The 18,061-nt window shown below is 33.7% G+C and overlaps 1 protein-coding gene across 1 annotated transcript in view; it reads left to right on the top strand.

Annotated features, from left to right (window-relative positions):
* Positions 1-13,574: 13,574 nt before the first annotated feature.
* Positions 13,575-18,061, top strand: part of C15 (homeobox protein C15) — a 38,682-nt gene continuing 34,195 nt past the window's right edge. The window contains exon 1 of the mRNA XM_014237565.3: positions 13,575-14,312. Coding sequence (XP_014093040.2) covers positions 14,149-14,312 — 164 coding nt within the window. The 5' untranslated portion in view covers positions 13,575-14,148. The remainder of the gene's footprint in view (positions 14,313-18,061) is intronic.

The raw sequence follows: 18,061 nt of genomic DNA on the forward strand, positions 1-18,061 counted from the left end.
TCTAGCCATTATATGTTATAAAGCAACCTTCTTAATTTTTTTACTTTTCATAAAAAAACTTTTTTATAAAATATAGATACTTTTTTTATTTAAAATATCAATTTACTTGAATGTTGGAAGCCTTGGTATGTTTTTCGTTTAAAGAAACATTCGAAGCGTTAATTTTTATTCTTCACGTTACATTCTATGCAACACCATTGAAATTTTAAATTAACTCCAGTTTCTTCTAAGGGAATTTGCATGTCAAATGCCCACATCATTTTTCATATTTTCAATTTTTTCTTACAGTTTATCAGCTCAACTGCAAGCGCTTCTAAATAAGCGCTCAAAAAATAATAAATGAATCTGTTACTAATGATTTCCGCATATGTATGTAAGTATATACACGTTCTTGAATTTTTCGTACCAATTAAAATTCAGGAACAAAAATCAAAAAAGTAAATTAGAAAAAATTGCTAAACAAATGATATTGAAATATTTTTAAAGGCTGCCTCAGTGACTGAATGATTAATTTGAACAACACTTTGCCTCTGCAGTTATGTAACGGTAATAAAAATTTCATTTGCCTGCTCATTAATGTAAGTAACACGGGATATTGCAGATTTCAAGCTGCCACAATTTTTCCTGTGATATTTCCCAGCTTTATTCATTTGTTTGGTTTGTTTTTTCGTTCGCGGATCAGGCGTTTATTTGCTACAAACTTCGGTATACCACCTTACACACCCGCACACGTATATGTATGTATAATTTACGTGAATATGTACACCAATTTTAGTTTGCATTGCATTTGTTGTTTCTGTTAGTTGTTTTTGTCCACTGCAACAAAGACGACAATTGCAGCAACGACATTTCATTGTAACGAAGGGGAATTCCGATGTTGACACTCACCGCAAGTCTCAATCTCCGATGCACATACATCCAATGTAATATCCACGAGCACGCTTGTTTCTCTCGTTTGCCTTTCTGTTTTATTTCCACTAACCATTCAAAACGAATTTTGCTCTTTCTTGATTTCTTCTCTACTCTTTGTACGCTGTTTCGTCAAGCAATAATAATTCTGCAACAACAATTACTTTATAGTTGCATTAAAAATGTGGAATTGAATTCTGTAAGTGTGGCGGAAACTTTTTCAAAATGGCCGCTGTGCTCAGCAGTCACATGTCCCCACACGCCACCTGAATTATATAGTTAGTTATAGCTCATTGTAAAACTCAGAAATAGTTTGTGGTTGTATTTGAAAAGATACTCATATTGCTAAAATTTGTGTGGTTTGCTTCTTCTTCTTATTTTAGTATTTAATATAATTTTCATTCTGGAACTCTGGTAAAGTAAGACTTCTTGTCCGCAGAGTATGCGATTAGAGAAGACGATAAGTAGTAACTAATCAAACAGAAATTAGTAAAGAGAAAGTTTATGATCAGGGGTGACTAAAAACTTTAACTCCAGAGCCACGTAATAAAAAAATTACAACAACATAGTACCCATAATGACAAAAATTATTTCAACTCAAAGCTATATTTCTACTGAACCAGCAATAAAGCAGTGCTTGTTACAGCTAGAATTATGTGCACAAGATTCTAAAGTATCATAAAACTTCCTAGATACAAATTCCAGCTACTAGTGACATTTGATACAGGGCATTGCAGGCTCAAGAAGCCCCTTTTTAACATGGGTATAGCCTCTTGTTCAAATTGCCGATTTGACAACATGGATCCGGAAACTCCAGAGACCTGATTCTAGACTGCATAAAAATCTTTAACACAGTAAGGCCTTGGATATATATCCGAATAGGAATCAAATCGCCTCAACAGCGCCCAGCAGGGTTCCGGATTCTTCAGAGTGCTGATCTTTTATGAGTCCGTGTTAGAAAAGGCAGCGCATATAAAGTCGCAATGCAGTTTCTTGCTAAAGCTAAAGGCAGCGCCAGAGCAAGTCAAATTGCTTGCTGTGCACATTTTGCCAAACGGAGCTAAGATCTATCTATCTATCTGATCTAGATAGCGCATAAGTATAGTAAATATATGCCACTCGAAAAAATACCTAAATAATAAATGAAGATGACATCCAAATTCTTTTTCAGATTTTTACTTGAAAATTATTGACATCTGCTGATAAAGCATCCTAGAAATTGACTTCTTCATATGCAATCACTTTTATAATCCCTAGAACTGATGCTGTCTATACTTGGGCAGATCTATATTGAACCAGTTTACTCTTTTTGATCATAAGTAACTATGTACGTTAATAAAAATGTAACTTTCGATACCTCAACGCAATTCTTATTATAACAGACCTTAAACCAATGTTGAGAGCTTGTAAAATTGAAGTTTAAGTTTCCTTAATAGCACTAGATTACCTCAGTCAATATTTTAATCAATATCTTAACTTGTTATACTTGTGTATATTAAAACTATGTTTATGTATATAGCTTCTAACGATTTAATTTGCTACTTACCAATCCAAAAAGGGTTAGAACGCCGAAATGAGGGCTCTTGGTTATCGGTTCCACTTCTCTATCAAACATAGAGCTCACTCGGCTGCACATAAAGTCAGATGACGTTCCTAATCAATTCGGCGAAATATATATACATATGTAATGAATCTAACTTAGTTTCTACCTAAACTTATATTTATTGATAAATCAAAAGTTAAAATATAAAATTTCTTTTATGAAAAAATTTCTTCTAAATTTAACAATCGAAAATATTTGCATACATTTATTTGTTTCAGCAGATACCTATAAGTTTCAAAAATAGTCCACCAAATTGCGTATTATACTCACATATTCAGCAACCAATTACTTATATTGCCGCAATCTAAATATACCTCACGTAAAATACAATTTATAACAGAAAAATCAACGTTGACATTTTCAATTTTCACACTAAAAATGATACCTAATCAAATTGGCAAATACCTGAATGCCAGAATGCCCGACGAACACGCACGAAATCACGGAAACCAACTTTTCCACAGATTTACCAAAAATTGCAGCAATAAATATAAATCAATTGCGTCTTTGTTGGCCTAGTAAAATTTTTATAACCCATTTCGTGCGCACCAACACTAAATATAACGGTCATAGCAATTGGCTTCTCGAATGCATACATAATTAATGCTGGCACTTGGTTTGATATGAAATTGGAAAGACATTAACCGACGACGATGAAGTTACAGCAGACGATTGCACACAATGCTTCCGGGTGGGCGAAGGGGAGCGGAGGTTAGGCAATGTTGTAGTAAATACTTACATACATATAAACAGATGTATTGTATATAAGTATGTATATATGTATATGCTGTTGGCAACATATCGACAGAAGCTTCCAGCGAAATTGCTTTATGGTTAGTGGTTTTGTGATGCTGATGGTAGTGAGCTTTATCCAAATTGTATTTTAGAACACCAGCGAAAGTCTTTGAAATTCAATGAAAGATTGGTAACTCTTTTCATAGCAGGATTTCGATTTCATAGGATTTTTGCATTATTGATATATGTATATATGTATATTACATATTTGGCACGAAGTTTGTAATACTCAGAAGAAAACGACCATATACAGTATATACATATATAGGTAAGTATCAATACTCAGCATGATGAACTGAGCCGATTTAGCTATGTATATCTGTCTGTAAAATACGGCTTTAAAGCCGGCTGTGATATGTAATCGGTAGACTTACATAATTTTAAACTCATATTTTGAAGAGTATAAAATGTTTTCCCTTCATTATACTCTAGCTTACCATGACAATGACTTGGAACATTCCCTGAGGCCGAAAAGTATATTTTAATGCCTTTCTTGCATCCATAAATATTTCAACTGGATATCTGCTCCTCTGTTTTGTTATTTTCTTCTTGAGTTTTCCAAAGTATTTATTTCTCAATTATTGACGAATTTTCATAAGCAAATTTCTGCTTTGTGGTAGTCTTTTTTGAACATTTTAAATATTTATAAGAGGGGGGGGGTTAAAATATTCGAGAGTATTATTTGCAGAAAATTTTACTAATTGTCTTCAAAAACCGTGAAGGTTTATCCATAAATAATGTGTTAGAAGCATTCCTTCTTAAAAATGGTTCGGAAATTTCTGCCCAGTTATCCATTTCAAGGGTAAAGTACAAGTATAACTCCATAGGATTCAAATCGAAAAATATTCGTAAATATTATCTCTCTTTGACTCGAAATTTGTTTTCGTAACAGCAGAGGAATTCTAAGAATTCACAAATATATTTACAAATATCCAACCTACCCCACAAAAAGACCGAGAGCCCACGGTTCAAGTGTTCATTGGAGCATTTCAAAACAACAATGATAGCAATTGAGAAATATGGAAGTGGCATTTTCCTCGCTTTTTAAGAGATTCAATCAAATGATCATAACTTAACCGAAAATAGACCACAAAGGATTTGCAGTGTGTTGAGAACTATGAAGCAGTCTACTGCATTTCACTCCATATATTGTATATACACTTACATACAAAGTCCACAAAATGATTGGCTTCGCATCTATTTTAGTGAGAACATTTACATTTATGGTCATGTGACAGAGATAGAAATGCATAGAAAATGAAAGTCCAACTCCATTCGGAGAAACACTCGTCTGCACTTAGAGGAAATTGTCAGCCGAATGCCCAAAAGCCAAGTCATCAACACCGCAAACTTTACCGCAGAAGACAGAGTACTTTTAACAAGATTGACACTCTTCCGAATAGAAGCATGTGAACTTGTTAGTGGGACGGAGGTCGTAGAGCTGAAACAATGGAACTTGTGAAGATTTTCGAAACTAAGGCAAAGCTAAGCAAGCCATGAAACAACAAATGTTGTTGTGGGAGCAACGGAATTGGTTAAATATTCCATGAGTTGCCAATAAAGTCTGGGTTGTGGTGGTGTGTCAGCGTGGAGAGGAAGACTCATTTGCCTTTACTGGCGGCGCTGAGTGCCTATGGAGGTTCACGGTTTGCTAGCAGGTTGTCTTATTGTTAATGTAATTTTGCTTGTTGGTGTTGTTGTAGTTGCGCAAAATGGCAAAGTACCATAATACTTTCATATGTATGCATGTACATGTGTATGTGTGTGTGCTGTAATTGTGTTGGCATGTCTGCGTTATGCGATATGCAACGTGTAGTCTACAACTTCGTGTTTACTGATTGCCACTTGCCTCATGCCACATGCTGTATGCCGCATGCTGCATGCCACATACCAATTGGCATTCATTCGCCTGAGCTCTTTTGTCTTTGCAAAGGTGAAACTAATTTTGTATTCATACCAAGTATCAATTTCGTGTTGCTGCCGCTTGCCGCATGCCGCTGCTGTTGCTGTTGCTGCCGTCGTCGTCGCTGTCGCTGTCGATGTTTAATGCTGCTGTTGCTGTTATTAACCAAAATAAAAGTAAAGAAATGAAATAAAAATTTCACCAAACGTTGTTATGTTGCTGTTGTAATGTTGCCTTATGCCCATGCGTGGTTGTGTGTGTATGCGTTGGTTGTGCCATCGTAGTTACATTTGCCGTCACTATTGCTTTTATTGTTGTGTGGAAATTGTTATTTTGCATTAAAATTGCATCGCAATTGCTTTGCGTTTTATTGTTGTTATACGCAGTTGTACTTGTTATTGTTTTTATTATGGTCGTTGATGCGAAATCCAATTAGCCATACAGCAGCAATTTTGCATTTACTTATGTACATATTAATACATATATATTTGCATACATATACACTATAAAATTTAGTTTTTTGACTAATTTGCGAATTGTGTTCAAGTGTAAAGTGGATATATTGTATCTTATATGTTTACTGTAAGCTCCATTTAACTATATTCAATGGAAGCTTTTAGGAACAATCTTACAAAATCAGGATTTATCTTCAAAATATCATCAAGCAGCGATATGAGACTTCTAAAAACATACCCAAAATTTTGTCTTAACTCCAAAATGGAATTTATAGAGTCTAAAATAACTACTCACAACAGACAGTTTATTAAATAGCTCTTATTTCAACTAAAGGAACACGAAACTTATTTTCAGATACAACTAAGCTTATTTGTCATTAACCCATACCCAATCAAATTGCAAATAAAACGTTAAAAAATTATAATTTTTCCTTTTATACGAGATGCTTATACTTTAGGCCAGACAATGAGCAGCTTTGTATTTTAGATTAATAAACTCATATCTTCATAATGTTAGACATACTTTTTGTTTTTTTTGAGTCAATTTTAGAAACTTACACCGATTGATTAACTTCGTAACAAGCATTTTGAACCGTCGACCCCTTGTCGTCGTCGGAAATGATTGACTGCACATTTTAACTCTTGTTGTCACAGTGTCTTCGAAGAAGTTAGGATAATCTAGAATTTTCAAAAAATAAATTATTTTTGGCCAAAAGTACAATTTGAGGTTCTATAGTCAAAATAATCAAACTCCTATAAATCTAATACAACACGTAAGACTTAAACGCGTTTAGCTTAAGACTGCATTTTTTCAAATCGGACGACATTGATACTCGCATATCACTTGAAAATTTTACTATAGCTTCATGATTACAATATTTAGTGAACTACGTACTAATCTTGGTTATTGTTGCAACTTTGTTTTCCAAAAAAAACTCGCAGCTGATATTTTCGGTGAAAAAGAAATTCAATTAATTTTTCCTAACCTCCAGAATATATCCCAACGGTTTTTTGTGGGCTCTAAATTGGCCTAACCCCTTAACATCGGAAAACTGCCGACCATTGACTTCGATGTGCTTTATTGGCGAACACTTAAGCCTTTGTTTCACTTAGAACGACCAAATAAATTGTTGTTACGTTTCGGACTCGAATACGAACAGTAATTCAATACACTTAACAATGTTGTTTTTTCTGGTTTATGTAATGTAAGCAATTTTCTTAAAAATTTTAAATATACTTACCATAATCAAGTCTCATGCAAGTATATTTTTGTATTATAATTTATAAGCGAAATTGTAATTAAAATTGCCAAAAAATATTTATTTCATATTGTATAGTAAAACGGAGAAAAATTAATTATACAAGAATTACAAACTTTCAAAACCGTAAATAAAATCAGGCAATTAATTTTGTACGAAAAATACAAATTTTAACAAAACTTGTTACAAATTATGTAAATGCAATGCTTATATCATTTCTAATAAGAGAATAATTCGAAGATTAAATTCTGGCAGATGAAAACTTGTCTTATCATTATTACATTAAATCAGCAATAAAGAGTTTGCATTCATTTTTTTTTTATGTTAACTAAGAATTTTAGTTTGATACCACAAAACGTTTATATAAAATATTTATCCGATATAATGTCTAAACTTGCATTGATCCAGCTAAACCACCATATATTCGTTTCCTTTTACCCTTTTTAAGGGTTTAATATAGAAATTTCAACTTAAATACATATGTATATATGTACTGCTCTTTGACCACATGCAAGTTTCATGCAACGAACATTTCTCATATAGCAGCACTCCGCCATCGTTGTTCCATGATTACTTACACTGACACGTGTCCATACACACATATGCATATGTGTGCTTTTGAAAAATTCAATTCGCATTCGACAGAAAATGCAATTCGTGCCGACTAATTGAATAATAAGAGTAATGCACATTTGCCAGCTGCAATAGAGTTGTCAATCTAATCGCCGATTATCGGTGGGTCGGTGGGTATACAACGCACACCAATGCATTTATGCAGTTCGCTACTTTTATCGAATTTGTGCCAAAGGAAAATAGTTCATAAATGTGCATTATATACTATTGTATACACATATACCGTATGTACATATGTACATAAGAATAGTGTGTGGCAAATAGCAAAGCAGTACGGATAATAAAGTTTTCGAAATGTCAGCAAAAATTTGTCCACAGTGTTCACTTATAAGGTTAACTGATTGAGCTGGCATTGGTGGGACTTTACGAGGTTATGAACTAAATTAATGATATTAATATACGTAATTAACAAATAGAGAAATCAAATAAATATCCATTCTATATCTGTACTTTATTTCTCTAATTGAAATTAATTTAATTTATTTTAAGATAAATACATATACATTAAGATACATATACATATCATTAAAAAATATGATATATTCTTAATTAATATTGAAACTGAATAAGCGAATTTGAATATTTGATAGAATTATTTGATCCAACCGCTCGCTCTAGTTTCAGATGAAAGCAATTGGGTAACTCAGCCAATACCTTAAGATTTAAAACGTTGAGATTAAAGTGCTGGCTTAGGCTTATTTTCCTTCATTTGTGGTAAAATATTCGATAAAGTCTGCTTTCTGTAGCGCTGTTTCAGGTTAAGGATAATAACATGGTCCATTGGCTGTAATACGTGGGTTGCCTTTTATGTTTCGGAATTTGGTTCTCGCAACTTGTTGCTACAGAGTATAATAGTTTTGTTCACCTAACGGTTGTTTGTATCACCTAAAACTAATCGAGTTAGATATAGGGTTATGTATATATAAATGATCAGGATGAAGAGACGAGTTGAAATCCGGGTGACTGTCTGTCCGTCCGTCTGTCCGTCTGTTCAAGCTGTAACTTGAGTAAAAATTGAGATATCTTTATGAAACTTGGTACACATGTTTCTTGATACCGTAAGACGGTTGGTATACATAACTAAGCTCTACAACAAGATACAAGACTCTTATTTGGTATACAGGATCACATTAGGGAGGGACATCAGCAGTTAAGCAGTCCGGCCCCCTAATAAGTTTAATGTGCATATCTCCTATACCACTGAAGCTCTAATAACAAAATTCACTGGGAACAAATGTTTTTAGCATCTCTATCGACGGTGTGAAATTGGGTGACAACCCCGCCTACTCCGCATATAACGGTACTGTTTAAAACTACTAAAAGCGCGAAAAAACAAGCTCTAAACAAGCCAGAGACATTCAATTTTATCTCTGGGATGGTATAAGATGATTTAATAGGAACCACGTTCAAAATTAGATAGTAGGCGTGGCACCGCCCACTTTTAGGTGAAAACCCATATCTTCAGATCTGCTTAACCAATTTCAACCAAATTCGATTCTCATATTTCTATGTTATAGTGCGAAAATCGAATTACAACCACGCTTATTTCCTATATAACACAATTTAAAATTCCATCTGATTTTTTCACTTTCCAGAATGCAAATCAATATTCGTTTAAAGTATGCCACCTTGTGATCCCAGCCTATAGTTGACTTTTTACCGAAAATATCGGTCAACATAGAACAAGGCGGCAAGATCCACAAAGAAATCTAAAACGAGTATACAATAGCGGTGCTTCGAAACACGTTTATGACAACGTGACAGGTGATTAATCGTCGATTTACGCGTATGAGCCCGAAAATAAACAGCAACCCAAGCAAATGGTTGCCTGGTTTGTCACCACCAAACCACCGGAACAACGCAGAACAGCAAATTCTGAGTAGTATACAACCATTTGTTTGCCAGTTGTCTTTCCAGAAATCGGGAAAACCAACCGCCGAAGACGGATCACTCTTCACATCGACTGAAACAACTGCAAGTTTGAGCACTCAAAACATCGATTTCATGAGTCACCCACCGGATAGTCCTAACGTAGCACCGAACGACTTTTTTTTATTCCCGTACATAAAAAATAAACTAAGAGGTCAAAGTTATTCGACACCTGAAGAGGCGCAACATACCTTGAAGATACCTCTGCCAGAGTGGCAAAAGTGCTACGATGATTGATTCAAACGTTTGTATGGTAATATTAATCAAGTTTAAATTATTACACATATCACAGTTTTTTTGATTTCCCAATAATAAGTAATTTAAGCGACCCCATCTTATTACAGTTCTAGTGATGACATTCTGATATTTCAAGTTCTCCTGAGATAATTTTTTGTTTGTTTTTTTTTTTTTTTGGTAAGAAAAAAAAACGACAAAAATTCATTATTAGGAGATTGCATTAAAATTCTAAAGGGCAAAACAATTGTAGTAAACCGAAGATTGAATGAAAATGCAGTATTGTTTAAAATCATTTTTAGTAAGGAAAATTTCGTTGTACAGAAGATCGTTATAGAGAAGTTGGACTGCATGGTTAAGATTTTGAGTACTGTAGAAATATGTCTGCAATAAAATTTTCTATCATCATACCCATCAGGTTAGATCAAAAATCCATTCGAAAGTCCTGACCCTACATAATTCTAAAATTTACCTAGAGTATTCTAACTCTATACCCTGAAGACATATATATATATATATATATTTAATTTCTGTTACAATTATCAGTCTATCGAATATGATAAAGAACAAAAAAACTTCGGCTGCACCAAAGCTATACACTTCACATTGAATACGCATTTCTTATAGCATAGAGGGTATCAAAAGCTATTTATCTTGATTATGATTAGTCAGTTTGTATGACAGCTGTTTTCTATAGTGATCCGATCTAACAATATGTTTGGAGATTGCAGCGTTGTTTTGGACAATAATCAATGCCAAATTTCGTAAAGAGCTCATATCACATAAAAAGGTTTTACATACAACAACTTAATTTTGATCGCTTAATTTGTATGACAGCTACAGTGTCGGACAAAACTAAAGCACGAAGTTCACCTTGTACACATTTAGTTAAAAAGAAAATGTAAAAATTTTGCCAAACTTTTAATTTTTTTATGAATTCAGTAGATTATATGCTTAAAACAAAAGTTTATCAAGCTGAACCTCTTTTTATTACAAATAAGATTTTAGCATACAAAAATTTCGCATAGTGTGTATATTTTCTGCGACAAAACTAAAGCATTTAATTATATTACTTATTTCTTGACCTTAATTTCAACAAGTCCCGTTAAAATTCCATATGTAGTTAGAAACCGATATTTGAAGAGCATGTTGAAGTAATTTTAATACAATTAGATTAGTCATTTGTGATCAACCGATGATGTTGCTTCGTCATAAAAAAAATATTTGTGAAATGGCGCATAATAAGTATTCAGCACTATTTAGGGAAAAAATTATTAAATAATATTTCGAAAAAGTTCACAATTAATCGCAGCATTGTCTCAAGAATTATAAGTCGTTTTCGTTCTTCGGGCTCCCTAACCACAATTCATGGAGGTGGCAGACCACGTAAAACTACTAGTCGTAAGCTTACTGCCATATTGCGCTCAATAAAAAGAGATTCCTTTATATCAGCTAGATCAGTTTAGACCGAATTGGGCTTAAATATTTCGTGCAAATCTGTAGAAAATAACTTCATAACATGCAGAAGTGCCAAAAAAAAGCCATACATTTTGCACAGAAATCGAAAAACGCGGCTTGAATTTGCAAAAGCTCACACAAACTGGAGTATTACAAAATGGAGGAGTGTACTTTTTTGAGATAAGTCCAAGTACAATATTAAAGGAACTGATGGATAAAAGCTGGTAAGAAGACCAAAAGGTCAACGTTTGAATCCACGTTATTCACAAGGAATTGTGAAGCATGGGGGAGGTAATGTAATGGTCTGGCGATGTTTTTCAGGTCATGGAGTAGGTCCGATCCATCAAATCAATGGCATCATGGATCGTTTTATGTACCAAAACATCCTTCAAAACGTTAAGGTTCCTCATGCTGACGAGAAAATGCCATTAAAATGGAATTACCAAAACGATAACGATCCCAAGCACACGGCCAAATGTGTAAAGGATTGGTTTATTTCCAATAATATAGAAGTTTTGAAATGGCGCAATCACCAGATCTCAACCCCATAGAGAATCTATCCAGACATTTTAACCAATTTAATTGTGATGTGAAGCCGTCATAAAAAACAATGGATATGCCACCAAATATTAACAACAAATACTTTTATTTTTTAACTATATGTAATGTGCTTTAGTTTTGTCGTATCTATTTTATGTATGTTGTTAATCTTTAAGTCATATTTAAGTGTAAAATGAACTAATATGTTACGTTGTTTTGAATACATCAATAAAAATGTATATTTTTGTGAAATAAAATAGAAAATATTAAGTTTATAACAGTAAATAAATTATATGCAGCTAAATGGTGATATGGTAAGTTTCGTGCTTTAATTTTGTCCGACACTGTATATACTGCTATATGAGAAGCTTCTTGAGGAGAACGAGACGTGTGAAAAATTTCTGATCGATATCTCAAAAACTGCTGGACATATCTATAGACGAACATGGCTAAATCGACTCAGCTCGCCACGCTTCCTTCTGGGTGTTACAAACTTCAGGGCAAACTTAATATAAACTGTTCAGAGTGACTATTAGTTATGTATGCCAACGAAGTAATAATAATAATATTATTTTTTTTTTTTTTGTTAAATTACAAACAATTACATTTTTCAAGAGTTCATTAGCAAACTCAAAAAATTCAAGCACAACGGAATGTCCTTCATTAACCCTCCAATCTATTATTCAGTTTTCCGACTCCGTCTCTTTCCTTCACGCTATCACACTCATTCACTTCACTGATGGTTATGTTCTATTTTCTCTTTTGACATATTCAATACCGTAAAATTAACTGCTCGTTGTTGGTGTTTTTGTTGCTCGTACTCATTGCCAATTGTTCTATTAATATGCCACATTTGCGCTTGCCACAATTTAACGATTTCCTCTAAACAGCAAATCAAAGATATCGAAAAAAAGAAGACAAACCAACAAGAAAATAAATATCAACAGAACACAGAACACAAAAGCAAAACGTTTTTCGTTTAAAACGTCGCTAATGCCAGCTGCTGTTGTTGTTGTTGCACGCCATAATGGCATTACACACACGAACACTTGCGATTGTCACGAAGCGCACAGCTAAAACGCTTACAGCTTGTGGGGGGCAAGTCAATAAGCGACTCCATGAAATGGCACAACTACAACAAATTGTATGCACACAACAAAACAACAAAGCGAAAAAGCAAAATGCCGACGCATGCGCCGTGCCAATGGCAGCCCAGCAATTGGCCACTAGGCTCCGCCTCTATTGTTGCATGCATGCCTGCTTGCCAACATAGGTTTGCATACAGATGTGTGCTGTGTAAGAAATAGTAAGTGCCGTCTGTGCTGCCAAGTTTCTATAGAAATGTATAAAGTTTACAAGAAGAACCAGTTTTACGCTACTTACTCCGCTGCTGACTGTCGCATGTGCCGAAGTGCTTCATTGCCTTTTGAAACGGTATATGAAAAAGGGGCGGCGCTTATTGCAATTTGTTTTCTCGCTGTTGTTGTTAGTGCTGCTGTTGGTGTGTGGGCAATAATGTTCACAATAAAAGGTACTCATACACCTTTTTCGCGTGTTTGTTGCTGTTATTGCTCTCAGTAATATCACTATTACCGTAGGTTAGGGCGGAACGCCGAGTATTTACTTGCTAACGAGCTCGAGCAACTACAACAACTCAGAAAGGAAGCCGTAAAACTGGTATAACGAGCCGCTACTGGTGCCACCAACAACAATGACAACCGCACTATTCGCCGGTGCCTGGGGTGAGTTGTGTTGTGCACAGGCTTGTGTTGGTGGCTACGCTCTACGTCGGCTGGCGGAGAATCAAAAAGCGGAACGTTTTATTATTACGCTGCTGCTGCTGCTCTGGTGCGGTTGCAATAATCGAGACTCGCGTGCGCCCGCACAAAATCATAACTATTTTCCCAACCGTTCAAGTTAATTTGCGCGCTGTTCACTGCTCGCCTACTCAACTCGTAATAACGGTTTCAGAACATACACGCTTACATTGTGTGTATGTGTGCGTAGTCCGCGACATATTTGTGCAATTGGCGTTGACAGCGCTTTTTGTCAGCGCAAGCGATTGACACAAAACACATTCGCGGCTCATACACGCTCGGCTAGCTGTACGGCAATTTGACAAAACAGCTTACGTTCAAAAGCGTTTAAGCGCTTGCTGTGACGCGTACCGTTAAGAGCTGTGAACTAGTTGTCAAGTTTCGGCTAAATTAAGTGGCAATTTTGTGGAAAGACAAACAAAGCAAAAAACAAATGTGTGTGCAATTAAATAAAAAATAATAAAATTACTTACTTTAAAAGTATACGAAATACTCATAACAGTTCAAAAATTATTTGAAAAGAAGTTAAAATAAATCCTGCGACTATATATAAAAAGTGTAGTGTTTTGTGATTCCTTGGGTCTTTACTAAATTGGCGCCACAACACCTCATCATGTCATCAACACACGAGCACGAAGATGAGGAACGCGATGATGTGGAGGATGAACAAGAGATTCATGTTGATGTTGACTCGGATTCACGTATTTCCTGCGGCAGCGGCTCCGAAGTGGATATGGAAGGCGGCAGTTGCTATGATGAAATGGAAACGCCGCTAAGGTAGGACTTATCCCGTATCCATAGACCCTACAATCCTTATATTGAGTACTTATCTGTGAATCTCATTGGAAGATATACATATGTATGTAGGACACAATTGTGATGAATCTGTATATGATATATTCTAACTCCAAATCTGTAAACTCAAATGCGAATTTTTATAATTTAAATAAACACTCAGATAAAATCAGGTCTCAAGTTGGGAACTACGGTACTGTACAAATCTAGCAAGGAGTTCTGCAACAAAAAACGAATTAATCAATCATTGTTCTCAATAGAAAATGTGCTTCCGGGTAAGAAAACAACAAATAGCTATCGTAATAACGATAGTTTTCATAGCTCACAGTCTGAACCTGATTCTCAAAAAATAGAAACAGAACTTCTGCATATTTTAAATATTCAGTTCACGTTTTGACTCCTTTTTAACTAATATTATGACTTTATCTACTACTCGTTATATTTTTACGATATTTTATTTCGAATTATTAGATCATTAATCAGTGCTAGACTTCAACTTGAGAACTATATGCTAGGTAGATAGGTTGTAGGTTAGAAAATATTTTTTCGCTATGTCTGTACGTACAAATACTCATAAATTTTTCTGTATATGCTAATAATGATGGGAACATTCTTTATTTTAACATATTATCCTGAAAGGTAATAAGCAACACAAAAAAGATTTGGGAACTTCTGCAATAATAAAGAATACTGCAAAAATAAAATAAAACATAAATAAATGCGCAAAATTTTAAGCGTCTGTCATCAGATATAATCTAACTATAGCCAAAATAATTTTTTTTTTAATTTGAGTGCTATTTTATTATACATAGTTTTTACTTCTCCTCTAAGCCTATGAAACGCGATGTTATCTTATTTTTCATTTAAGGAAACGACATATATGTATGTATATCAACGGCAAATCACATTCAAGAGCTCCGAATTTAAGCTTATTGAGATAGAAAATCATGATCCAATTAGTTGCCTCAAAACCAACCGGATTATTATACGATTTATAATTATTCACATTTACACCTAGAAGATCTTAAATATGTTAAATCGAAACTAGAACTCAAATCACTTAATTATGTTAGTCAAACGCTTATAAATTGTTCAACAATTTGAAAAATGTAACAAATGTCTGTATAATTTGTAAATTTACTAACGAATTAGACAAATGCGAACAAAGTAAAATGCGATGAGTAAGAAAAATTAATAAGCTGTGAACATAGCGAGTGAGCAACAAAGCAAAACGAGCAAATTTTCTAGTTATGCCACATTAATGGCGACAAAGTGTTTTAACGGTACATAATGATTATAGTTATGACGGGTTCCGTTTCTTTAAAGTGAAGCGTTCAGTGAATCTTTTCAGACCCTGTGGTTTGTTAATTTGGTTGAGAAGAAACAAACAAGAGAGTAATAAGATTTTAGTTCTGAACTACATTTTAATGGGATGTCTGTTTAGATGGAGACAATTGTATGCTACATACATTAGGGCGAGCCATAAACTAGCCTATCGATTTCATGGGTTAAAATGACTGTTTACAACGTTTAAATATACGAATTTTGGAATTGCAGAAAAGTTCCACTGTGATTTATTTTTTAAAATAATTTATGCTTAAACTTTGAATGCTAACCGACATCTTTAAAAATTAGGCTAAGAGTTTTTCCCTGGAGTGATACTTATTTGTCTATATATTGGTTCACTTTAATTCATGAATTCGAAAGGTTAGTTTTCGGCTCATCTGAACGTAGATACATGAGTATGTACATTAGGGTGTGCCAAAAAACGAATATCTTTCTTTCGCTTGGTATTCTGAAAAATATGTTTTAGACTCTCTACGAAAATCTCTGCAATTATAAGTTCTTGATTGTAACGGGTAGGTGACGTTATCTCGATTCATAGATTTTATAGAAAATTTAATGTTCTACAAAATTGTATCTTACACTTTTTTCGTAAACCTAACCTAACAAAAAATTTTGTAAAGCAGTAAATATCTTACAAATTAGTGAGATTTGCAATATAAAAACAAAATTTTTTACTGAGTTATAAAATTCATAGCAAACAAATTTTTGCTTTAAAATAATCAAACTTCAACCGTTAATATCTTTTTAATGTTTAGTTTTACGAAAAAATCGTAGGAGACTATTTTGTAAAGTATTCAATTTCTTACAAATTCTATCAGAGATATATTTTTTCAAAGGGTTGGAAGTGAGATATGAATTTTTCTATCTGATAATAATAAAAAAATAAAATAGAAAATTGTAAGGAGGACCATCGCGTTATAAGCCCCACCCTTATGTACATATTTCCATATTAAAGAACTATTTCATACGGGTGGTGTGACAGCATTCATCAAAATATATATAATTATGTTATACAACTTGATATGCAAGTATTTTGTAAGATATGAAAGGTTTCTTATAATCTTTATGTTGAAACTATGGTTAAAAAATATATATACAGGCATTCAAATATTACTATGACAAACAGGTTCAATTTTTTAATAAAAGTAAATAGTACTAAAGTCTTTCTTTTCTAAAAAAAAACTATTATCGTTCCTCACATGTAAAAAGCAAAAGTGTCTCCAAATGTTCCTATTCCGAATTAATAGCCTAGATTGACTTTGGTATTTTTATAGTTTTAAATGCTTTAAAATATATTTTACTTTTGTCAAATCAGGCAAAAATTACGGAAAAGCAAATTAAAAATGTTTTCTTTAATTTTCTAAATTTTATATTGATATTTGGAACATTATTCCTAACAAACATTCACACAGTTAAGTTTTTTACTTCACAAATCGAAAATTTTTCTCTCATCAAGTCCAACTGACAAAATATAAATAGTATTATTAACTAAAAATAAAGAAAAATTAGAGATAATTAAGGTTCATTTATCGTATTGGCGTTCCAAAACAGTTGTTCAAATACTTCTTATTTATAGTTTTATTTTTGTGAAATACTTTCATTACTATTTCGATGTCTCGATTCCCGATTTAAATGCATGCTCTTTTCGGCTACGTCATTCAAAATAATAAATTGAGTACTTAAAACTTTGGTGAGATATCACTCCTACTAATACTTCAACAAAAAAGGTTCTTAGAAGTTATATATTGACATCTGGGGCTTATAGTTCTTTTTCATAACTTTTTTTTATAATTAAGTCACTAAGCTAATTGGGCGGTTATATCTATTTCACGTAAAACATGAAAATCTCAGCAGTAATATTATTTTTCATTTGTGAAACCAAATTATATATAAATTATATATATATAAAAGACATTGTCAATTTAATTTTAGCAAGATAAGAGCTTGTGAAATCACAAATTGGCGTCAAGAGCAAAGCAAAATATGAGAAAATCGTGACCACTTAAACTAAACGATGCGTGTTTGGCATTCTCTACGTATGGAAATGGAGTTAAAATATCAGGGCCGGATTTACTGACAGTAAAGGCCCATTCACCTACAACTTTGCACGCTTTGCATAACAGTCCATACTGAAACAACGAAGTGCAGAAAACAAAGGGTATGCCACAATAAACGCTTTGCTTGCAGTGTTTCTCTCTGATAAAAATGGCGAATGTTGCTTGGCAAAGCGTAAAAAAATGAGAGTTGCCCAACATTTTGCTTAGCTGCGCATCGAAAACTTTTTCTGTGAACGTACTCATACAAAATCGTACATCGAACTTTTCTCGAAAGTCGAAACAAATGTCTCATGCAAAGCGAAACAAAGTTTTGTGCGAATTGGCCAT

The sequence above is a fragment of the Bactrocera oleae genome, chromosome 2 (genome assembly GCF_042242935.1).
Source record: "Bactrocera oleae isolate idBacOlea1 chromosome 2, idBacOlea1, whole genome shotgun sequence".
NCBI classification, from domain to species: Eukaryota; Metazoa; Arthropoda; class Insecta; order Diptera; family Tephritidae; genus Bactrocera; species Bactrocera oleae.